Source organism: Erythrolamprus reginae, chromosome 6 (genome assembly GCF_031021105.1).
Source record: "Erythrolamprus reginae isolate rEryReg1 chromosome 6, rEryReg1.hap1, whole genome shotgun sequence".
Lineage (NCBI taxonomy): Eukaryota > Metazoa > Chordata > Lepidosauria > Squamata > Dipsadidae > Erythrolamprus > Erythrolamprus reginae.
This window is the reverse complement of record NC_091955.1, coordinates 1772376-1798247: the sequence shown is the minus strand read 5'-3', so window position 1 is coordinate 1798247 and position 25872 is coordinate 1772376. Positions and strand designations below refer to the sequence as shown.

General features: G+C 43.5%; 1 protein-coding gene across 11 annotated transcripts in view; it reads right to left on the bottom strand.

The window, feature by feature from the left end:
* BEND7 (BEN domain containing 7) overlaps positions 1-24942 on the bottom strand; it is a 55092-nt gene extending 30150 nt beyond the window's left edge. For 8 of the 11 annotated variants that reach the window (XR_011559429.1, XR_011559430.1, XR_011559431.1 and 5 more), the window contains exons 1-3: positions 24463-24942; positions 19252-19338; positions 2982-3284 (exon numbers count right to left, since the gene is read on the bottom strand). Coding sequence is in view for 8 of the 11 variants with exons in the window: in XM_070755018.1 (XP_070611119.1) it covers positions 2982-3284; positions 19252-19338; positions 24463-24523 (451 nt within the window). In the remaining 3 variants the exon portion in view is untranslated. The remainder of the gene's footprint in view (positions 1-2981; positions 3285-19251; positions 19339-24462) is intronic. The other 3 variants (XM_070755020.1, XM_070755014.1, XM_070755012.1) reach the window with 2 other exon arrangements.
* Between the last annotated feature and the right edge of the window lie 930 nt (positions 24943-25872).

Genomic DNA, 25872 nt, shown 5'->3' with positions numbered 1-25872 from the left:
TGAGGATTATTTATTTATTCTATTTTTTATGCCACCCTTCTCTTTAGACTCAGGGCAGCTTACAACATGTTAGCAATAGCACTTTTGAACAGAGCCAGCCTATTGCCCCCATAATTCGGGTCCTCATTTGACCCACCTCGGAAGGATGGAAGGCTGACTCAACTTTGAGCCGGTGGTGAGATTTGAACTGCTGATCTACAGATCTACAGTCAGCTTTAGTGGCCTGCAGTACTGCACTATTATTATTATTATTATTATTATTATTATTATTATTATTATCATTATCATTATCATTATCATTATTAATTAGATATGTATGACGCCCCTCTCCGCAGACTCGGGGCAGCTCACAACAATGATAAAAACAATATATATTGACAAATCTAATAATTAAAATCTAAGATAACAATTGTACATTTAAAATCTAAAAGCAAGGAACCCCAATATAAAAACATACATACAGTCATATCATGCACTAGAACTACATAGGCAGGGGGAGATATCTCAGTTCCCTCACGCTTGATGACAAGAGGTGGGTTTTAAGGAGTTTACGAAAGGCAAGGTGGGTGGGGGCAATTCTAATCTCTGGGGGAGCTGGTTCCAGAGGGCCGGAGCCACCACAGAGAAGGCTCTTCTCCTGGGTCCCACCAAACGACATTGCTTAGTCGATGGGACCTGGAGAAGGCCAACTCTGTGGGACCTAACCGGTCGCTGGGATTTGTGCAGCAGAAGGCGGTCCCGGAGATATTCTGGCCCGATGCCATGAAGGGCTTTATAGGTCATAACCAACACTTTGAATTGTGACCGGAAACTGATCGGCAACAAATACAGACTGCGGAGTGTTGGTGTGACATGGGCATATCTGGGGAAGCCCATGATTGTTCTCGCAGCTGCATTCTGCACAATCTGAAGTTTCCAAACACTTTTCAAAGGTAGCCCCCACTTGACAAAGAATGACCCTTCAGAAATCTTTGTGCTCTTGCTATTGCTATGAGGTCCTCACTTAACAACTACATGGTTCCATAGTTGCGACAGCTGCTGCTAAGTTGTGCAGTTACACAATATTTTACTTAAAAACCGCTTCCCTTCGCAATAGTGATTGAAGGTTCCTCCTTAGGGTTGTAACCCAAAATTATCCATCTTGATTCTTCCTGCTCCTTAATATTCTGCTGAGGGTGGTGGCCACATTTGAACAAAGCCAAATATGCTGAAATTAATTTTTTCTGCAGCAAATATAATGCATTCCTAATGAGGGTGTCAAGCTCCAAACACCCCCCTCCCAAAGAGGAAAAAAATAAATAAACTGTAATAAATAAACCCAGCAGGCGCGAGAGAATTTCATTTCCATTCCCATTAGCGTCGGCAAAAAATTACTCATGTAAATCTCCTTTCTGTATGAGAAATAGGAAACAAAAAAAAAATAAGGAAAGACAACTGCTAATATTTTAAATCAAAAGCAGGTTCAGTTAACATCATGAATATTTATGAACTTTAAAAATAAATAAATCTCTTTTCGGAAGAAGATTAGAGACGGCAGCTTCACGTTCTCGTGGTATCGAGCTGATCATTTTATGACAGTGAAAATAATGCAAGCGGTCCTCGACTTACAACGGTTTGTTTAGTGACCAAAGTGACAACGGCATGGGAAAAAGGACCATTTCCCCACTCTCACAACCGTTTGCACTATACCCATGGCCCCGCGATCAAAATTCAGGCGCTTGGAAACTGAATCACATTTACGACAGTTACATGTTCCCGCTTTGCATCCTTCTGACGAGCGGAGAAACCAAATTCACTTAACAACCGTGTCACTAATTTAACAACTTCGATGATTCACTTAGCGACCAGGTTACAAACTTCACGACAGTGATTCCGGCCAGAGAAGTCAACTGGGTGGGAAGCTCAGATCCAGTTTTTTTCAAAGCTTTTTCTTTCCACCCTAATGAGGCGCTAACGATCTTCCTGGCTCTTTCTGGCTTGCTTGCTTTTTAAAAAAATGCTAATTGCTCTGAATAAGGTTTTTTTAAGCCCTAAATCTTTGCAGGCTTGCTTTCATTGCTACTCCCTCCAAACAATATTTTTTTTCAGCCCTAATAAGGTGCTAACAACCTTCCCGGCTTGCAGGATTTTTTCATTCCTACTCTCTCTGAAGAAGTTTTTTTCCAGCTCTAAGTCTTTGCAGGCTTTTTTTCATTGCTGCTCCCTCCGAGGATTTTTTTCCAGCCCTAACCAGGGGATAAAATGAAGGGCTAAAGCAGACCGCAGGACGCTAGCCAGATGAAAACTTGGTAGGTAGATTTTTTTCCCCTACCTTCTTCCTCCCCAAAACTAAGATGTGTCTTACACTTTGGTGCATCTTATACTCCAAAAAATTCCGTATTCTCAGTGTGCCTGGAGAGAGAAATATCTGCCTCTACCCAGGGTTGAACTCACAGCTTCCTGACTGTGGAGCGAGAGCTCCACCCCTAGGCCATCGCACTACTCCCAGTCAACAAGTCAGTTATGTGGGTACCATAATTTTAATATATATTTTTTAAGATATTGATTTTTATTGAGAATCATTTCTCACCGCATTCCAGTGGTCACGTGATCAACATTCAGATTTCTGGGCAACTGACCCATACATATGACCGTTGCAGTGTCCCAGGGTCACGCGATCCCCTCTTGCGACCTCCTGACAAGGAACCCGGATTCATTTAACGACGGGGCAGCTACCTTATCAACTGCAGTGATTCATTTCGCAACGGGGCCCCTTGACAAACGCTTCGCTTAACTGCAGAAACATCGTGCTCAATTTTTGGTTGTAATTGGAGGACTACCTGTCACATAAGGAACATTTTTTTAAAAAGCTCGGGAGTTTTCACATCACCAACTCCAGACCAAGGATTTCGTCTTCCTTTGGTAACCCAGGAACACAGCATAATGAAAAAAAATCTAATCAATCGTGGTTTATAGGTAGAAAACCGAGATCTATATCGTACCGTTTATGCCCAAGATTCTGGCTTGGTTCTGGAAGGTCTTGGAGCGAGTGCCGTATTGTCCTGAATAGTGTCCAGTCTGGGGAGACAATTCGTTCCAGGACCCGCTCGGCAACGGCTGGATGAGCCCGTGGGTGTCCGAGGGAGGGTTCAGACGCGGAGTCCAAGCCACCTCTAACTCTTGCACTTCTTCTTCCTTCACCTTTTCTCCTTCTTTCCCGACGCGCTGATAGATCCGCCCCGTGCTGTCGTTCAGCAATCTCCTCATCCCCGTGATCTGCTTTTTAATCTCCCGGCTTTCGTCGCCTAGAATCAAACAAAAATCACAACTGTAAATCGGGGATGATGATGATGATGATTATTATTATTATACAGTGGTCCCTCTACTTAAGAACTTAATTTGTTCTGTGACCAGGTTCTTAAATAGAAAGATTTATAAGTAGAAGCAATTTGACCCATAGGAATCAATGTAAAAGCAAATAATGTGTGCAAACCCATTAGGAAAGAAATAAAAGCTCGGAATTTGGGGGGGAGGAGGGGGAGGAGGAAGAAGAGGGGGAGGAGGACAGTCGCTGCCGAAGGATAAAGGGGAGGGGAGGGGAATTTTAAAAAATCCAAAATGTTAAGGCTTAAAAAAAAAAGAGGGACTCTGAGGTGGTGAAGCTGCCTACCATACACTGCGCCAGAGGGAAAAACCCATGCCGGCAAAAGGGGGAAACCTACCGCTACTTTGACCAAAAGACGGCTGCTGCTGCTGCTGCTCCCTGCTTCCTCTTCCTTCCCATGCTGAAGGGCTCCCCTCCTCGCTCGCTTTGTCTCCAGCGCCTTTCCTTCACTGTGGTGACTCCTCCGTTTGGCTGAAGCCGAGTTGACTCGGCCGGGGTGAAGTGCCCCCTTTTGCCTTTCTGCGCCCGGATGTTCCGGGAGGCAACCTTGTGCCGGGTATGTGGGAGGCAGCACAAGGGAGTCACCACAGTGAAGTGGTTTATTCCCTCTCAAAGCGCCCAGAGAAAGGAAAACGCTCTGTTCTCTCTGGGCTACCAAACCCTCCTTGAGCGCCACCGAAAGGTTCCTCTGGCGGCCCATAAAAGCCTGAGATGGCCGGAATTAAAGGGGGAATGGCAGGAAACTGGCCAGGCCTCTGTGCAGCTCTCAAATTTCCTGGGAAATTTTTCCGGGCTCGGGTTCTTAAGTAAAAAATGGTTCTTAAGAAGAGGCAAAAAAAATAAATCTTGAACACCCGGTTCTTATCTAGAAAAGTTCTTAAGTAGAGGCGTTCTTAAGTAGAGGTACCACTGTACATTAAAAAAGTGCCCAAATGGACAAATCCAAAGTTCAAGAAAACGCACTTCTTGTTTGCCCGTTGTGCTCTTTTTTGCACTGTGGAACCTTCACGAAGCTTCCCTGAACCCTCCGGTGTGCACAAAAACAGCACAACGGGCAAACCAGAAATGCGTTTTTTCCGAACTTCCTGTTTGTCTGTTGGGTGATTTTTTTTGCCTCCAGGCCTTCAGGGAAGCTTCCCAAGGCTAAAAATCAGCTGGCCAGCGCACGCATGCAGAAACATGGAAAAGTCTCACATGTCCTCTCTTATGGCTCCACGTGCCCCCTGTGGCACATGGGCCATAGATTCACCATCACGAAAATATAACATTTTTTAAAGCAGAGCTACAGCCTTTTATGTACATTATTGTTCTGTTTATACAATTTATACATCATTTTACCACATTTTCTTATTCTCTGTTGTCGTCCCACATTGTCTCTTATGGAATAGAATAGAATAGAATAGAATTTTTATTGGCCAAGTGTGATTGGACACACAAGGAATTTATGACCCAGATTAGAGATTCCCATGGCCACATTTTGCGCCCTTTGCCACTGGCTCACATTTACACCGGCTTGCAAAGTCCGGCGGTCAATTGGTCAAGTCGTTTACGCTCAATGTGGCTGCTTATTCCTGCTTTTTGGCAAACAAAAAAAAGCACCTATTGTAGACAAGGGCTTTGCTTAACGACCGTCTCAAAACTGGATCAGACGTGTGACAAAGCCGCTTAACAACCAGCACAATTTACAGATGTAATTCTGAATTTACGGGTTATAAATCAAGGACTCTCTGAATGCAAATTTGGAAACGCTTCCCTGCCATTTATTCTCTGCAGTATTTCCAGCTGTCAAAAAAACCAGATTCATTTCTTGAAAAACAGAAGCCTGCTCTTGTTACAAGAACTGACAGAGAACTCTCTGTCTATGCCTTATGTTCTAGTTAAAATTAAGAAAATATAGGTATTATTTTGCAGGAGGCTTAGCTGTAACTGGATAAGGTAGCAGGGGTGGTACATCAAATGAGGAGGTAAAAGCAGTAATAAGGGGGGGGGGAGAAAGAAAACCACGTTTTATTTAATGTCCAGAACGCAGCATCCGTCCAAGGCCTTTGATGCATTAATGTCAAAGGAAAAAAAATGCAAGCTACAAAATGGCCCATTTAAAAACAATTACGTCCCTGGCCTCATTGAAGTATTAATTTTATTTATGATCATACTTATTTCATTCTGCGTCTCTCGGCATGTTTGCAGCCGAGGGTTGTTATTTTGCCCGCTGGGGCATGGAAATACATTTCATTAGCGGGGACGCAAATTCGCAAGCAAAAATGAAAAAAAAAAAGCCATCGAGCATGCTAAGCATGAGCGAAAATGGAAATTGAAAAACCAACCACTATCGTATAAAGATGGATTTCCCCCCCACCAAAATCTTTTCCTCGGTGAAAAAACATTGTACACAAAATGGTGTCTCCTAGTATTGGGTTCTGACCGCTACGGGCCACATTGTAGCTCCGGTAGGGAAAATGGAGCGGCGCGCGCAGCTCCATGTCTCCAGTGCCCACCCATGCGCATCCGAGTGAGATTTTGCTTCTGCGCATGCGCAGGAAGCAAAATCACGTGAGCAGGTTCACACGCGAGTGAGATTTTGGTGATTTTTTGCTTCTGCACATGCAAAAAAACAAAATCTCACTCGGATGCGCGTGGGCTGGGGTCGCGGAGCTTAGCGGGAAGCTCACTGATAGCGGCGGTAAGTGGAATCTACGGAGAGGGGCGGCATACAAATCCAATAATAATAATAATAATAATAATAATAATAATAATAATAATAATAATAATAATAATAATAATAATAATCCATCACAGGTATCTCCTCAATCTGATCGCCTATATTTTCCCCCCATTGTGATAACTCATATTTATTTCCAATATCTTAATGAAAATAAACAACTGATAAATGAGTTCTCTTTTCTAGGGATATTCCTGAAGTATCTTAAACAGAATACAATTTGATATACAGTAATTTATTTATTTTCTATTTTGATTTTTGTCTACTTTTAGTGATGAAGACATGCAATATATTAGGCTGAAACCTGTCGGAATTCTTTTTTAATTCTTTTTCCCCTAAATTTTATTATTTTAAAAAGCTACAGCGTAATGTAATTAGAAAAATAACTTACAATATATATAATCATAATGATAATAACAAGCAAGTAAGTCAACAAAAAGAGACAAAAACAGAAAACAAAAAACAAAACGAGTCTACAGAGAGGGGAGGCACAAATCTAATAAATAAATAAATAAATAAGTAATAAAACAAAAACAAAAGCATCGACTATTTTAATACCTTTTTTTAGTCTGGTACCCGCCTCTTGGACGCAAGTACAGTTGAGCCCCAAATTTGGGTCCCTAAGTGGGTTTTGCCCCATTTAATGACTTTTTTTGTCACGTTTGTTAAGTGAATCAGTGTCGTTGTTCAATGAATAACCCGGTGGTTAAGCGAATCTGCTTTCTCCCCCTTTGACTTTTGCTGCTCGGAAGGTTGCAAAAGGGGATCGTGTGGTCCCAGATGATGCTACAAAGCTGTGGCAAATACGAGTCTGTTGCCGAACATCTGGATTTGGATCATGTGATGCTGCTGCAATGGTCATAGAGTGTGAAAATCGGTCGTTCTTTTTTTCCAGTGGTGTCGTAACTTTGAACGGTCCCTAAATGAATGGTCGTTCAGTCGAGGGCTTTCTTAAAGATTTTGCAAAGATGCAAGCAAGAAGAAAAAGGAGGAGAAGGAGGAAGAGGAAGAGGAGGAAGAAGAGGAAGAGGAAGAAAAAGAAGGAAGGAGGAGGAGGAGGAGGAGAAGAAGGCAGAAGGAGTAGCAGAAGAAGAAGAGTAAGAAGAAGAGGAGGAGGAAGAGGAAGAGAAGGAAGAAGAGGAAGAGGAAGGGAAAGAAGAAGAAGGAAGGAGGAGGAGAATGAGAAGAGGAGGAAGAAGAGGAAGAGGAGGAATAAGAAGGAAGGAGGAGGAGGAGAAGAAGAAAGGAGAAGGAGAGGAACAAGAGATAGAGGAAGAAGAGGTAGAGGAAGAAGGAGAAAGAGAAGGAGAAGAAGGCTGCTGTTATCCAGATAAATGCTTTTTCTATTTCTTTTAACCAGGGCAGAGACAAAAAAAATCTCTCTTCCTTGACCTGATTATTCTGCCTCTGTTATATATATATATTTTCTTTGACCTCAAATTTCACGGCGGACAGGAGATTTCAAATTAAGAATGGAAAGAATAGTTTTGGGAGGAGGATTTTGTGTGTGTATGTCTGGGTGGAATTGACATGTCTGTCACCCACTCGTAAAGTTTACACCCACGCCAGGACAGACCGTTCCCAACTTAACAACGGTTTGTTTAGTGACCACAGTTACTACAGCGCTGAAAAAAGGCGACCCAAGATTGGTTTTTTTCACACTTATGACCCACAGCCGGATTGCTCCTACCGCCACTACCGGTGTGCTGCATGTGCAGCTTCGAGTGTCTTGCGGGCATGCGTGCGCGTCCTGGTGCGGTTTTGTTTCTGCGCATGAACAGGAAGCAAAATCTTGTGAGTGGATGCGCACATGCACGATATTTTAGTAGTTTTTTTGCTTCCGCGCATGCACAGAAGCAGAAAAATCACCAAAATCTCACGCATGCTCGCATCCCATCGCTTTCTACACATGTGCAGGAGCAAAAACACACTGGGGCGCGCACACACACCCTCAAGAACCCAAAGCTGCGCGCGCAGCTCAACTTTTGCTACCAGTGCAGCGCCCTTTACTGTTCCGATATGAACCACTACTGTTACGACCACCACAGCAGCCACCCGATAGCATTAGGACTTTATGACCCTTTTGCAACCTTCTGACTCATGATTCATTTAGCCATTGCAGCCATCCACATAATAACGGTATCAAGGAAGGTCGTAAAATGAGGCAGACTCCCTTGAGAAAGTTTGAGTGATCAATGGTGGTCGTATGTCAAATACTCCCTGTACACAGTAATGGGCAGCCAAATTTTTTACTGCCACACAGTGGGTGTGGCTTATTTTGTGGGTGTGGCTTAATGATCATATGCCTGGATAGGAGTGGCTTGCCGGCCATGTGACCAGGTGGGAGTGGCTTGAACGATCATCATCATTCAAGGCTCACTGGGGTGACAATTTGCTTCGCGTTTCCCGCGCTCTCCTTCCTGAGTGCCCCCCCCACCTCAGGCTGGGTAGCTAGGTGAACGGGTGCTATCAGAAGCATCAATGCTGCCAGCACCGCTTCCACCCACACCTTCTGCTTGCACCTCGGGCAGGAGGTGGCCGTGTGAGGCTGGAGGGGAGCCAGGCAGGAGAGAGGGAAGCTCGTCCGAGGCCAGGAAGGAGGAAAGAGGAAAAAAGCAAGGAGGGCAGACGCAGCAGCAGCAGTGGGGGGAAAAAGGAGAACCGAGCCGAGACCAGTCATCCAGGAAGTGACAGCCACCAATCAGCTGGAGCTGCGCACACATCTTCATTTCCGCCAGTGGAACTGTGTTCCACCCCGTCCTGCCTGCTGCCCACCTTTGCCTGTATGTCAAATAGGGCCACGAAGCTTACAAGACCCGTGGTCGGAGTAGAGCTGTTTGCTGAGCCCTTACGGTAGCTCTGCTCTGGGGTTGTGTCACCAGGAAAGGACTTTAAAATAGCACTAGCGTTTAGACTTCTATACCGCTTCGTAATGCTTTCACAGCCCTCTCGAAGTGGTTGACAGTCTCAGCCTCTTGCCCCCAACAATCTGGGTCCTCATTTGACCCACCTCGGAAGGACGGAAGGCTGACTCAATCTTGAGCCGGTGGTGAGATTCGAACTGCTGAACTAGCAGTTAGCTGAGGTAGCCTGCAGTGCTGCACTCTAACCACCCTGAGTCAGCCTCATTTTTGACCCCCAAGAGACACACTGGGGCGAATCTGGTAATGTTTTTTTTTTTTCTGTAGTGAAGAAAATTGTGAAAGTTGGGAGAAGGGTTGAATGCCCCAAGGCTGGAAGTTTTTAAGCAGATGTTGGATAACCATCTGTCGGAAGTAGTGTAGGGTTTTCTGCCTAAGCAGGGGGTTGGACTAGAAGACCTCCAAGGTCCCTTCTAACTCAGTTGTTATTATTATTAATTATTATTAAAATACAACTTCAGCAACAGAGTGATTAATGCTTGGAACTCACTCCCTGACTCTGTAGTATCATCACCTACCCCCCAAAAAACTTTACCTTAGACTGTCCACTGTTGACTTCTCCTGATTCCTAAGAGGTCAGTAAGGGGCATGCATAAGTGCACCAGTGTGCCTTCCATCCCCTGTCCTAATATTTCTCTCTTACTAGTACATATGTGTATATAAACATTGTTACATCTTTGTACACTACCGCACACTACCGTACCGTACTTTGTACACTACCGTACTTGACAACTAACTAACTAACTAACTAACTAACTAACTAACTAACTAACTAACTAACTAAATAAATAAATAAATAAAATAAAGCTTCTAGCTGGATCCCAGCACACCTTCAAAATTAATCTGTCTTTTCTGCACTTCTAAACTACTCCCTGTATTAAAAGCGATTCCCAGATTAGACCACCTGAAGGCCAAAAAAGACTCAAGCCCCGCTCATCCGTTGTTAGTGTCAGCACAAAAGCCAATATTTGCCTTGCTCAGGCAGGAAGAGCGAAGGCAAGAAAATTCACCGGATTTGCTACGCCGCCTAGAGAAACACGAGAAGGCTCTATATCGAGTTAAGACAAATCCGACTTCCTCTTTCGTTTTCCATTCATGTTATCTTGGCGCTGAGACTGCATTTATCTTCCTTCCCTCCGACAAATCGGCCAACGCAGAGACGTAACAACACTAGACGTTCAACAAACCCAAAGAGCACAACGCTTCCCGGCCAGCAATTAACACCCAGAGTAGATGAACACCAAGATTAACATGTTCTCTTCTTGTTAGCCGCCCCGAGTCTTTGGAGAAGGGCGGCATACAAATCTAATAAATAATAATAATAATAATAATAATAATAATCATCATCATCACTTTCACTGGCATAAGCCAGTGAAAGTCGTCCCAGTGGTACTTGGCATGCTGGGCGCAGTACCAAAGGATCTCAATGGACATTTGAAAACCATCGGAATTGACAAAATCTCCACCTGTCAATTGCAAAAGGCCGCTTGACTGGGATCGGCAAACATAATTCGCCACTACATCACATGCAGTCCTACAGGATTGGGAAGCTCTCGACTGGTGATGAAATACGAAATCCAGCATAGTGATCTCGTTTGCTGTGTTGTACTGACATAATAATAATAATAATAATAATAATAATAATAATAATAATAATAATAATAAATAACTTCAGACCAGTGGTCGAGAAGTAAATAATATCCCAATCAAGGATGTGCCAAAAAAAACCCCCTAGCAATAAACAACTTATTCCAAGAACCACCAAAACATTTCCCTCAACACTGACAGGGCAAGCCGCTAGTATATAAATTCAGAGGAAAGCCCATTCCTTAACAGCACTGAAGATGTTACCTCTTTGGGTCATGAAATGTCTATAGGAAAGCAGCAAAGCTCAGAGAGCTGAAAACGACAGGCTCTTGGGCCTAGATGACCCACCGCGAGCTCTAGAACCATGGATCTGGGAACCCAACAATTTGAATTAAGCGACTAAGAAAAATCCACTATATACCACAAGCAAAGATGGGTCATTCGAAAGTGTTGTCGTTGCCATTGTTGCTTTGCAACTGAGCCAGAGGCATCACCTTCGAGTATCTTATGCATCTCTGAGTAACGAGCTGTGCCAAAAAAGCTTATGAGTCAATTCCGGTTCTTAAGAACCAAGAGTCATGCTTGGGGGGGGGGGGGAATGCAGAATATTATTTTTCAAGCATCCAGTCCCCTCCCTCTTCTATCTCCTTGGCAGAGCAGGGAAGGATGCAGAAAGATGAAAAACAGCCAGGAAGTCTTCCCAATTATTTAGAATTTGATTTGATTTGATTTGACTCCTGTTCTGCCGGGCTCTCTGGTAGGAGCCTCCCGAAAATTCAAGGGTACAAATTTCAGACACACACACGTTTGAAAATTCAAAACAATGTGCTTTATCACAAAAGTCAAAATAAACTAAGCACTCTTTTTGTATTGCAAAGAGCACTCTTCCCAAAACAACCGGGGAGTCTGTACAATTTCCCTTAAGCAGTCATTAAGTACTTAGCTAGCAGCTGGGGGGAAACTTCACACCCCTTCTTCTTCCAACAAAGTGACACACACACACACACGTTGCTCTTCTTTGGTTTGAAAGGCGTGAAAAAGCAACAAAGTCCAGCACACAAGATTCCTGACGAACTCCGATCAGATATTCTTCCACAATAGCCAAACCCACATGCTGTTATTTATAGCAGCAGCCCTAATTACTGGAGCCCCACCCAAACACAGGTGGCCCCCCTTATTTCCTGTAATACGTTCTTACTTGGTCTCTTCTACGCATAATTCTGCGCTTGCGTGGGTCCAAAATGTCATCATCTGAAGCTATAGAAGATAGGGAAGATTGACTGCCTGGGCTGTGTGCCAAGCCCCCCTCTGCCGAGTCACTCCCACCTTCTTCTTCGTCCGAGGAAACTAAACTCTGAACTGATTCTGTCGGCAATAACACAGGCCTGTGACATGTTGAATTTTCCCCTGCATCCACCTCCACATTCCCTGGGGCAGGAGCTGGGCCAGAGCCAGCCACAACAACTTCTATGCCGCCCAATCCCATTGGGACTCCGGGCGGCTTACAACAAGAAGATGGGTCGCTTCTCAAAGCCAGCTCAGTCCCACTAACAACGCAGGGCATTATTACAACAGCGTGTCTGGCTTCCTGAGCAATCGTGAACGTCCCTATGATCGTGCAGGGCAGACGGGGAGGAAGCTAACTACCACATTGCAAGAATATAAGCAAGTGGTCAGACAGGGAGATCCGAACTCCTGGCTAGAATCTCATTCAGTGAAGGACTCCCCATCGCCGGTGCTACCGGAACGCTCCCGGTGACCGGCATGGACATGCACAAGTCCAGTGGGTGAGCATGTGCATGTCGGTGTGAGATTCGGCTTCTGCACATGCAAAAAAATTTCGTGTAAGGATGTGCGCATGAGTGAGATTTTGGACGCTCTCGTGCGCATGCAGAGAGCAAATAATCGCTGAAATTGCATGCACACGAGCGTCCCGTCATGAGATTTCAACGCGAGTTTGATTCTGGTGTGGAAACAAAATCACGCATGGGACGTACACGCGGGCATGTGGGCACCCGAATAAAGAGAATGCATGCACAGCACACCAGTTTCCAGAATATCTCTGGGACCGCCTTCTTCCGCACGAATCCCAGTGACCGGTTAGGTCCCATAGAGTTGGCCTTCTCCAGGTCCCGTCGACTAAACAATGTCGTCTGGCGGGAGCCAGGGGAAGAGCCTTCTCTGTGGCGGCCCCAACTCTCTGGAACCAGCTCCCCACGGAGATTAGGATTGCCCCCACCCTCCTTGCCTTTCGTAAACTCCTTAAAACCCACCTCTGCCGTCAGGCATGTGGGAATTGAGACATTTCCCCCCAGGCCTATATAGTTTTATGTATGGTATGCTTGTGTTGTATATTCTTTTAAATAATGGGTTTTTAGATTTTAAATATTAGATTTGTTCTCTGTATATTGTTTTATTATTGTTGTGAGCCGCCCCGAGTCTGCGGAGAGGGGCGGCATACAAATCAAATCAAATCAAATCAAATCAAATAAATGAATAAATGAACAAACAAACAAACAAACAAATAAATAAATAAATAAATAAGTTCAATCTGCTGCTGTTTGGGACATTGTGACTGTCATAAATATGGGTTAATGGCCAATTGTCCGAGTTTTGGTCATGTGACCATAGGGAAGCTGCAACGGTCATAAGTGTGAACCATGGTCATCAGTTATTTTTTCTTTGATTCGACAACTGCGGCATGCACTCTTTAGATATCTGTTCACTTTTCTTTTCTGACGACGGCTAAAAATATCACAATATACTTGGAGGCTGCCGCCTTCTATCCTTCATTATGCCACCAAGCAGATTTAACAGGGGCGATTTCTAAATTGATATGTGGGAAATTAAGCAAGAGTTGTTTTATGCAGCCCTGTAAGACAAAACAAAATTATGACCTGGCAAAGTCCAACTAATCAAGAGAAAAATGTTGTAAAACAGAAGAGATACTGTGCTAGGGCATATCTCACTCCCATTTTATATCAGCAATAAAAGTATTTTTTCAGCAGTTCTTGAAATAAAAGGCTGCTCACTGCCTAACATTGTGTTTTACAAAACCCTAAAACCTAAAACACAGACCTCACACAATTTTTGCACCAGAACCGTCTGATGATTTTTCGGCACGAACTTTTCAAAAGCACACTCTTTTCTCCTCCATATAGAAACATAGAAACGTAGAAGACTGACGGCAGAAAAAGACCTCATGGTCCATCTAGTCTGCCCTTATACTATTTCCTGTATTTTATCTTACAATGGATCTATGTTTATCCCAGGCATGTTTACATTCAGTTACTGTGGATTTACCAACCACGTCTGCTGGAAGTTTGTTCCAAGGATCTACTACTCTTTCAGTCAAATAATATTTTCTCACGTTGCTCTTGATCTTTCCCCCAACTAACTTCAGATTGTGTCCCTTTGTTCTTGTGTTCACTTTCCTATTAAAAACACTTCCCTCCTGAACCTTATTTAACCCTTTAACATATTTAAATGTTTCGATCATGTCGCCCCTTTTCCTTCTGTCCTCCAGACTCTACAGATGGAGTTCATGAAGTCTTTCCTGATAGGTTTTATGCTTAAGACCTTCCACCATTCTTGTAGCCCATCTTTGGACCCGTTCAATTTTGTCAATATCTTTTTGTATGCGAGGTCTCCAGAACTGGACACAGGATTCCAAATGGGGTCTCACCAGCGCTCTATGTAGCGGGATCACAATCTCCCTCTTCCTGCTTGTTATACCTCTAGCTATGCAGCCAAGCATCCTACTTGCTTTTCCTACTGCCCGACCACACTGCTCACCCATTTTGAGACTGTCAGAATATTTTTAATTTTTTTTTAAAAAAATTAATGCACAAAAACCTGATATTACATACAAACATATATCCTTAGGAATCCATCTTCCTATCTTACTTGTAGCTAAATTTCGTACACATATTGTAAATATTTACAATATTTCATACATATATTTCATACACATATTTCGTGTACATATATTATAAATATTTACATTTCTAACTCATTTCAACATCCATTTCTTCCATGATGTTTTAAACATTTTAATACAGTTTGGTTTTTTCCCTCCTGATTTATTCCATTTTTTTCACAAATTCGCTGATAATTCCCTGATATTCCCTGAAGCGCCCTGATAATTCCTTGATTTCCCTGTTCTCCAGGTTTGCTGGAAACCCTGTAAAAGTGTGAAAAACAATCGTAAGTCGCTTTTTTTCCATGCCGTCGTAACTTATAACAGTCGCTATAAACAAATGGCTGTACGTTGAGGACTCCCTGAAAATTCTGTGGTTGGCCTACACTGGAAGATTGTTGTAAGACGGCATTTATCAACTTTGAGAAGTTGAACATGGCTGGGGAAATTCTGTCAATTGTCCATGTGGCTTAAAATCGCCAAGGTTGCATGCGCGGAAGCAAAAAATCACTAAAACCACGTCCCCTTGCAAAATTTTGCCTCCTGCGCATGCGCAGAAGCAAAAACATACTGGGGCGTACACCCATGCACTCAGGTGATCTGAAGATGTGCACGCAGCGCAGTGATTGCTACTGGTGCTCCGCCCTTTACCGTACCGCTAACAACACATTACTGCTAAAAATGCAGACAACAAAATTACAAGGGTCGCCCAAAAAGTAATGCACCACATTTTTTTTCTCAGCCTACAGTAATGGTACGAATGCGAAACTTTAGATATACATTATTTGAATTGTCAGAAGTGCGTGTGTAAATTTTGCATTTCGTCAGACAGCGTAACTACAGAAGTGTTTCGAAATGGTGTCTGTAAGTGATGTACGTTATAAGCAGCGCGTCGTCATTGAATTTCTCACTGTGGAGAAAGAAACTGTGGGGAACATTCACAAACGTTTGTGTACAGTTTATGGAGAATCTGCAATCGACAGAAGTACGGTTAGTCGCCGGGCACAGAGGGTGTGACGCCATTCGAGGTGATTCGCACAGTGTAGAAATGGCTTTGTGACCAGAACAAGGAGTGGTACTGACAGGGCATACACGCCCTTGTGTCTCGCTGGAGGAAGGCCATAGAATGGGACGGAGATGACGTGGAAAAATAGGGAGCATAGAAGAAGCATCATTCTTTCTTGTGTGTAAGTTTCATTGTGTTCAATAAATAATTGTTGAAGGGAAAAAATGTGGTGCATTACTTTCTGGGCGACCCTCGTAATTGCATTGATTTTTCCTTTCCCAGAACTATCAGGTCTATTTTGGCGTTATTGGAGACAAGAACATAATAGCTATTTCCTAAATTAAAACGAGATATCATGTTACAGCAATACTTTTCAGCGTTACCATTTAATATAATATTATTTCTCGAAGCAGACACTAATATCTCCTTCGAGGCTTGGTGGATAATGGAGATAAAACCGTTGCAGGGATAACTAATTTGGCCATAGAGACTCCGTAAAATAAAGAGACCTCTGTTGCTGGATGTAGAACAGCGATGAAAAAATAAATAAATATCTGGACATAATATTAACAAGGAGGGAGATCCTGTGGACACAACGATGTGTAAGGTTTCCCCGTTGGAACACACGGGTGTGAAACACTGACTGTTAGGCCGAAGCCATCGTTTTGAGTTGGAGACTTTGGCGTGGCACAAGTAGAAAAGTACTGTGGGAATTGGGGAGGGGTGTGATTAAAAGATACTAGCCAAAACACATTATTTCCAGAAGATTCAAGGTCATCCTTTGTTCAGCATCAGCTGGAAATACGGGAGAGGATCGTGGACGTTGAGTAAAAAAGGAGTGGTCCATGTGATGAACTTGTGGGTAGTCCTTGACTTACAATCGTTTGTTCAATGACCATTTGAAGTCACAAAGACATGGAAAAATGTGAGTCTTGACCGTTTTTCACACTTACGACCATTGCAGCATTTTCTCCATGGTCACACGGTCAAAATTCAGAACCGCTTATTTATTTTTTATTTATTTATTAATTAGATTTGTATGCCGCCCCTCTCCGTAGACTCGGGGTGGCTAACAACAGTAAAAAGACAATATGAACAAATCTAATATTAAAAGTAATGTAAAAAACCCCAATTTAAAAAACCAATCATACATACAGACATACCATGCATAAATTTTATAAGCCTAGGGGAAGGGAATATCTCAATTCCCCCATACCTGATGACAGAGGTGGGCGACTGTTGCTGTGTCTCGGGGAACCACGTGATGACCTTCCGACAAGCAAAATCAACGGGGGAAGCCAGGTTCAGTTAACCAACGTGTTGCTAACTTAACATCTGCAGTAATTCACTTAATAATGGGGACAAGAAAGGTTGTAAAATGGGGCAAAATTCACTTAACAACCGTCTCTCTTAGCAACAGGAATTTTGGGCTCTCAACTCCGGTTATAAGTCAACAATCACCCATGTAATATGTCTAATATTTTGCTTCGCCTCTTTTGGACAATGGACTAAATTTAATTTTCTGCTGCCAGGGTTATTTGGTTTTACAATAAGGGTTTTTAACTGTTTTCATATTGGATTGTTATATGCTGTTTTACTACTGTTGTTAGCCGCCCCGAGTCTACGGAGAGGGGTGGCATACAAATCCAATATAAATAAATAAATAAATAAACGATGGCCCATTGCACAGAGACAACACATTCATCCCTTCGATGACGGGACAAAAAATGAAACCAGGAGCGACATCTTCAAAATTGAGTTCCTGTTTTCCAGATGTGAAAGGCGCAATAGTCCCAATTATACCGACTTCTGCTGAGGGAAGCAAACCAGCAAATATACAAAATAAATACGGGTGACGCAAAAGAACTCCAAACTACACACTCGGCGTTGGCTGGGTTTTCCGGGCGAGCGACAATTAGCACCGTTTGCATCTCACAATTGAATGATGTTTTTTTTTTAGCCACTGTTAATGAAAGATATGCTGGTAAGATGCAACAACAACAACAACAACAACGACATTACTGCTTCCTGCAATAACACCAGCAGAACTGCAAAAAATTTGCGCTACTTGAAATATTGTATATTTTAAAAAGATACTTGGTCAATACTGAGGATGCTGGCAGCTATCCGTATCAAGCATGCGCACCAGTTAACGATATTTGTGATATATTTTTAAATGCTCCGTTGATTGAATTTCATGTTTAATGAATAAAAGTTAATAATAATAATAATAATAATAATAATAATAATAATCAACATCGCAATCCCAGGAGACAGCAGAATTGAGGAGAAGCAGCTAGAGAAATTAGCGAAATACGAAGATCTCAAAATCGAGCTGCAACGACTCTGGCATAAGCCAGTGAAAGTGGTCCCAGTAGTACTTGGCACGCTGGGCGCAGGGCCAAAGGATCTCAGCGGACATTTGAAAACCATCGGAATTGACCAAATCTCCATCTGTCAATTGCAAAAGGCCGCTTTACTGGGATCGGCAAACATAATTCGCCGCTACATCACGCAGTCCTAGGTGCTTGGGAAGCGCCCGACTGATGATGAAATACGAAATCCAGCATAGTGATCTCGTTTGCTGTGTTGTACTGACATAATAATAATAATAATAATAATAATAATAATAATAATAATAATCCCAAAAAGTGGTCAAAAATGAGCAAGTAAAACTACTGCGGGACTTCTGACTTCAGGCTGACCGAATTTTGAAACGTAACACACCAGACATCCTGATTGTGGAGAAAAAGAAAGTAGGGATCATCGACATCGCAATCCCAGGAGGAGACAACAGAATTGAGCTAGAGAAATTTGCAAAATACGAAGATCTGAAAATCGACTCTTGCATAAGCCAGTGAAAGTGGTCCCAGTGGTCCCTATGTGCTTGGGAAGCGCCCGACTGGTGATGAAATACAAAATCCAGCATAGTGATCTCATTTGCTGTGTTCTATTGATATCATCATCATCATAATTAATAATAATAATAAATAATAATAATAATAATAATAATAATAATAATAATAATAATAATAATAATGTTGAGCAAGCAAAACTACTGTGGGACTTCTGACTGACCGAATTCTGAAGCACAACACACCAGACATTGTGATTGTGGAGAAAAAGAAAGTATGGATCATCGACATCGCAATCCCAGGGGACAGCAGAATTGAGGAGAAGCAGCTAGAGAAATTAGTGAAATACGAAGATCTAAAAATCGAGCTGCAACAACTCTGGCATAAGCCCGTGAAAGTGGTCCCAGTGGTCCTTGGCACGCTGGGCGCAGTGCCAAAGGATCTCAGCGGACATTTGAAAACTATCGGAATTGACAAAATTCTCCATCTGTCAATTGCAAAAGGCCGCTTGACTGGGATCAGCAAACATAATTCGCCGCTACATCACACAGTCCTAGGTGCTTGGGAAGCGCCCGACTGGTGATGAAATACAAAATCCAGCATAGTGATCTCGTTGGCTGTGTTGTACTGACATAATGTCAATGATATTTGTGATACGTTTTTAAATGTTCTGTTGACCAAGTTTCATATTTACTGAATCAAAGAGATAATAATAATAAGAATGCCTTTGGAAAGGACTGGCTATCGAAGAGCAGGAAATGCCCGGTGACCCTGCAATTGTCTCTCTCCCTGACAATTGTGCAATTCTCTCTCTCTCTTTCACTCACACACACACACCATTCTCTCCGCGCCAACGTAACGTCTGGAAATGAAACCCTACCTAAATAAAGTGGTTGTGCTTCTTTGGCTTGGTTGCTGTTCACATCGTTGCTGTAGTCGGGGATCTTGTAAACCTCCGGATGGCAATCTGGAATTTCAGAAAGAAACGGAAGACATGAATGAACCTTCAGCTATCTCCCAGGTTGCGGAGGCATCTTCATCTGATGCAAACTGGGGGAGCCAAGAAAAACACACCCCGAAGCAGAAATAAAAACGCAGGGAGTCCTTGACTTGCAAGAGCTCGCTTAGTGTCCGTTAGTAAAGTTACGACAGTATTGGAAAAAAAAGCAACTTATGAAGATGTTTCACACTTACGACCATTGAAACAACGACCATGGTTACCTGAACAAAATTGAGACGCTTGGCTACTGACTCATATTTGCAGTGTTCGGGGGGGGGGGCTGTTCACAACCTGGAGCTGGTGGTGAGATTTGAACCGCTGAACTACAGCTAGCAGTTAGCTGAAGGAGCCTTCTGTGCTGCACTCTAACCACCGCGCCACCCTGGTGAAACCAAAACAGATTCTGTGTCTCCCAGTATTTTTTTAAGAACAGGTTCTCTGCCGTAATGACCGGCTGGATAGGCGTGGCTTGGGGAGGGAATCATGTGACTAGTAGAAGTGTGTGACATTGAGCTGGCCACGCCCACCCAGGTTTTGTGGCTCCCTGGTGTTTTCTTTTCTGTGGTCCGCATGGCTCTTTTTTGAGTGTTTAAGGTTGCAGATTCCTGCAGACTAGACATATCCATTTCCCGCAAACCATTCTTCGTATGAAAAGTTTATACTTATACTCTGAATGTAGCTTTCCCCCCCCAGCCCTAACTGGTTGCTAATGGTCTTCCCAGCTCTTACCATACTCTCTGTGAAGAATTTTTTCCACGCCCTGAGTCTTTCCAGGTTTTTTTCATTGTTCTAACGTGCTCCGAATAAGTTTCTTTCCAGCCCTAACCAGGTACTAACAATGTTCCCAGCTCTTACCCTCTTGCAAGCTCTTTCACTGTTACTCTCTGCAAAGAATGTTTTCCAAGCCTTAAGTCTTTGCAGGGTTATTTCATTGGTCTAACTTGCTCTGAATACGGTTTTTTCCAGCCCTAACCAGGTGCTAACAATGTTCCCAGCTCTTATCTGCTTGCAGGCAATTTTATTGTTACTCTCTGCAAATAATGTTTTCCACGCCCTCTTTGTAGGTTTCTTTTTTCATTGCTCTACTTGCTCCGAATGTTTTTTCCAGGTGCTAATGATGTTCCCAGCTCTTACTGGCTTGCAGGCTCTTTCATTGTTACTCTCTCTGAATAAATTTTTTTTAAAGCCCTAACCAGGGGGTAAAATAATGTGCTGGCTAAGGACGCTAGACAGATGAATACCTGGTAAGCAAATTCTTTTCGCTATTTTCCTTCCAAAAAACTAAGGTGCGTCTTATATTCCGGTGTGTTTTATACTCTGAAAAATACAGTATAAGTCTGAATGCTGTTGCTATTGGCAATAAAACTTCAAAGAATCTCTTTTGCCGTTTTTAAATTTGGGAAGGTTGGCAAGGAGCGTTCACCAGGGACCAGCTCATTGGTGGAATTTAGCGGCAATTTCAAATAAAACTCAGCAGGAAAGGACAGAGCCAAGACTTCCTTTCCGCCCAAGGAAAAGCACTCAGGTTACTGTTAATTAAATTGGATAATTAACAGTAATTAACAGGCAACTAGAGACAAAGGAGAATTATGCAGAGGCAATGCTAGGCAAACTTTATCCCCCCACCCCCGTTTGGAATTTTATTTCTGGCTGACGGCTGCAGCGGTTATGTTAAACTAGTGGTTCTCGACCTGGGTGTCGGGACCCCTTTGGGGGGAGTCGAGTGACCATTTCACAGGGGTCACCTAGAATCATCGGAAAAGACAAATTTCCCATGAACTAGAACTAAAGCTTCTATTCTGGCGCCTTGGAACGTATGTTTACAATCCGACCAATCAGGTATTTACAGTGGGGGGGGGTGTCCCTCTGACCTTCCTGCCAATCAGCTTAAAGCTCTGTTGGGAGAATTGGCGCTAGACTTATGGTTGGTGTTCACCACAACAACATGAGGAACGGTATTAAGGGGGTCACGGCATTAGAAAGGTTGAGAACAATTGCATTAAACTTTTGTTACATTTTTCAGAGATGTGGGGGATCTGTTATAAATCATATCGGGTGCATCTCCCAGAAATCCAATGGCATTAACAAAATTATCGGAAAAAATATTTTAAAACAGAGGGATGACGGAATAATAGTTTAAAATAGAGGGTCATCGGGCAGCAGTTATATGGATAGCAGGCCGGAGAAGAAAATTAAAGCTGTTATTTTCCCCAAGATTTTCCAGGTCTTTCAAAATCCCCCTGCTTCTCTAGGAATCTCTCTTAGGGGATAAAGGTAGTACAGTAACTGACTTACAATAGTTCATTTAGTGACTGTTCAAAGTTACGACGGCATTGAAAAAAGCAACTTAGGACTGTTTTTCACTTTTTTCACACGTTGCAGTGGGTTCCTGATCAAAATTCCGAATAGAATAGAATAGAGAATATATAAGAATAGAGAATAAAATAGAATAGAGAATAGAATGCAGAATAAATAGCATAGAATAGAATAGAAAATAGAATAGAATAGAATAGCATAGAATAGAATGCAGATTAAATAACATAGAATAGAATAGAATATAGAATAGAATAGAGAATAAAATAGAAAATAGAATAGAGAATAGAATAAGAAATAGAAAATTGAATAGAATAGAGAATAGAACAGAATGCAGAATAAATAGAATATAGAATAGAATAGAATGCAGAATAGAAAATAGAATAGAATAGAATAGTAACATTATTGTCACTCTGAATGTACCTTAATCGGCATATATTAAAATTAAATTTTGTGGCATAGAGGTCTCAAAAGGTCACCACCTCCAATATACATTACATAAACATGGCAAAATGAATAAATACAAAATTATGCAGATAATAATACGTAAAATATATTATATGATTTGACACAAAAATATGTAACCCTTCCCTGGTGCAGAGCTGAAGGGATTGGATACTGTAGCCTAGAGGATAATTCTCTGCCTTTCAAGGCAAAGGTTGCAGGTTCAAGTCCCAGTGGGTATGGCTAGCTGATGAGGCCAAAATAAGGCCAAAAGAGATCTATCCTAGTCTCCCTTAATTTTCAAATTCAGCAAAAAAACATGTGACATATATATAAAACGACACAGAGAAAACAACAGGAGCAGGAGAACAGCAGAACAAGAAGGAGGAGGCCAGAATGTCAAATGCATCTCGTACATTTTCAAAGCCTGTTTTTTTGGTGTGTGTTTTTTGTTTAAACTGCTAAGCCTTCACTCGGTTTCAGTTTCAAAAGGAATTTCCACCCAGATTATCCATTGGCACAGAAATTTAAAAGCCAAGATGAAAAAGCTAGACGGACATAAATTATTTTAATTCAAACTTTAATTTTTTGTTTTCTTACTGAGAATTGATTACTCAGGCCTTACTTGATGGGAACTTAAAGGAATCACACACTGTATGAATCCCGGCACTTTCTTGGTACAGGCAGCTCCTTGAGTTACAACAGTTCATTTCGTGACCATTCAAAGCGACAGCATCGCTGTAAAAAGTGACTTGTGACCATGCCTCACACTTGCGACCAAAAATTCAGATGCTTGGCAACTGACTCATATTTGCGACGCATGAACCCATTCTGCTGACGAACAAAGTCAATGGAAAAAGACAGATTCACTTAGCGACCATGTTAACTAAATCACTCTAATGATTCGCTTAACAACTGTGGCAAGAAAATGTAAAAGGGGTCAAAACTCACTTAGCAAATTTCTTACTTAGCGACATAAATTTTGGGAAGAAATTGCAGTCATAAATTGAACCTGGTCTTCCTAAATCTTAACTTAACGCCACTTCATTTAAAAGTTGTAAAAAAAAAGGAACTACAATTCAGCATTTATGGGACACCAGGAAAGCATATATTAGGGGCTTAACTACTCACAATAAGAAGAAACAAAAGTAAAACTAAACAGATCAAGGACCTGCAAAAGACAATTGGGAGAAGCCGAATATAAATTAGACGTAGAATCGTCAACAGAGAAGAAACAGAATTAGCCAAACACAGAATTAACTATTTAAACCAGGAAGATTTGGCACACAAACAATTAAGAACAGAACAAAAATGAAACAGAGCAAAAACTAAAAAAAGTTCAGAAATAAATTAGTCCTGCTTTCTTTCCGGGAAAATTTTTCAGTGTCATTTCCAGATTGTTAACACCCAACAACGTAGCAACTGTGTTATAAACACAGCCTTTAGACGTTAAAAAAAAAACAAAAGAGAAAAGCCAACATTTGGGGTGGATGTTTGATTCCTGAGGATAATGTTCTTTTTTTTTTGTCCGCCCTTCCCTTCCTTTTTTTCGTTTTGTAAGATCCTTGTTCACCCTAGGAAAATATTTCCAAGAAAGAACCGGGGCCTATTAAAATATGAGTAACACTAATCCGAAGAACCATCCTGTGCCATAGTGACATTACACTCAACCATTACCCCGCCTTGAACTTAGCACCCAGGGCACCCGAGGCAGTTCCTGGAGATTCGTGTCTCAAGGCTCAACGCTTTCCTTTTCCCCAGCCACCTTTTGAAGTCAAATTAAACTGAGTTTTAACACCCTCCCCAAAAAAACCACCTGTTATACAAGGCAGAAAAAGAAGTGAGCTGAGTTTCAGGAGCTTTCCTGGGGGGGGGGGGGGAGAGAAATATCTACATTTCCCTTCTGGAAAGTGGATTTCCCCCCCACCCGGGCCAAATTTGTTAACCATTGAACGGCCCACCTACCCAAATTAGTTGGATCGGTTGCTTTGCAGGGCGATGCCCATCTGTGCCAATAGGGAGGGAAGGAGGACACCAGGATCTGTCGGAGATCCTTCCGGGGAGAGCAGATCTTGAAAGTAAAAAAATGGATCTCCCCCACTTGCAAAAGGGGAGGGGAAGAAACCCATTTCTCATCTTTTGGAAACTTTAGGGCGCGCCTTTCTTGGGGGGACTTAGAAGGGAGCTTGCAAATCCTTTCCAAATCAAGCCACCTTTCCAAATCCCCCCCCAAGCTCTTGGGGAGGGTTGCCAGGCAGGACCCCTAAATCTGGGAGCACCCTTCCTCTCCCCCCCACCTGCCCCTCAACCTCCCCTCCCTCGCAAAGAACTCACCTGGATGGATGAGTTTGAAGCTCTGAGATTTCCTGCTGCGCTTCCTGGCCGAGAACTCCATGGCGCACCGGATAAAGGAGAAAGGAAGAAGGGAGGAAGGAAGGAGGGAGGAGGAGGCTGGGAAGGGTCGCGGGAAGGACCGGCCACCGCCGCAGAAGCGAACCAGGCCAAGCCGGCTGCGGGATTCTCATCGGCCCCGGCGCGCAACTGGCCGAGGAGGCGCCCCGGGGTTCGCACCGCGCGCCCCGCCGGAGGCAACTTGGCACGGGACTTTTGCCCAACGGCGGCGCCTTCCCCGCCGTGGCATCCAGCCCGAACTTCGGGAGGCTCTCCGGCCCGCTCGGGGCCTTGGCTGGACCGAGGAAGAGGAGGCGGAGGAGAAGGGTGAGCGCACGGCCCGGCTTTGGAGAGGCGAGGCTGGCTGCGCAGGGCGCCGCAATGGCTCGCGGGTGGCCCGACCGGAGCTGCGCCTGGGCTCCCGGTGCCACCTGCTGGGGGAAGCCGGCCTGCCAGGCACCACAGCGCACCCCGTGGCGGCTCCGGAGCCCGGCGGGCAGAACCGGCCCGCCGCATGCCCGGCAAAGCCAACGGGCAAAGGAGGAGGAAGGCCAAAAGGATGGAGAGGCGGAGGGGACCCTTTGCGCGCTGCCTCTCCATCGCCCCGCAGCCTCCGCTCGCTTGGACCAGCTCCCCCAGGGGGAGAGGCTCTTCGGGAAGGTGGGGGCCGTCCCGGAGAGGAAAGGGGAGATTGCCACCCCTCCCTCCCCAGGCAAGAAACCTCCCCCCCCCGCGCGCTTCCTTCCACTCTCTCTCTCTTTCTCCCCAGCTGTGGGGTGGAGAAGGGGCGCGCGCTCCACGCGGGAGAGCCGAGCCCCGAGAAGGGGCTTTTGGGGGGGGGGCAAGCCAGAAGGGGGAGGAGGTTCACGAGCTGGAAAAGCCCCCTCCCCTTTCTTCCAAGCAAACCCTTGGCCGGGACCCAGAGCCTTCCCACCAAGGGTCTCCAACGTTCATTTATTTATTTATTTATTCGACTTCTATGCCGCCCAATCCCGAAGGACTCAGATTCCTCCCTCCGGGCCAGTTTATTTATTTATTTGTTTGTTGATTTATTTATTTGTTTGTTTAATTATATTTGTCAAACAAGTATAGACTTTTAGCGTGCATTAGCATAACAAAGTACCCTGCTCAAAAAAAGGAAAATAAAGGGAACACTTAAAACAACAGAATATATAGTAACTCCAAGTCAATCCAACTTCTGTGAAATCCAACTGTCCACTTAGGAAGCAACACAGATGGACAAGCCATTTCACCTGCTGTTATGCACATTCAACTTTGTACAGAACAAAGGATTCCATGAGAATATTTCATCCATTCAGACCTAGGAGGTGTTCTTAATTTTCTGGAGCAGTA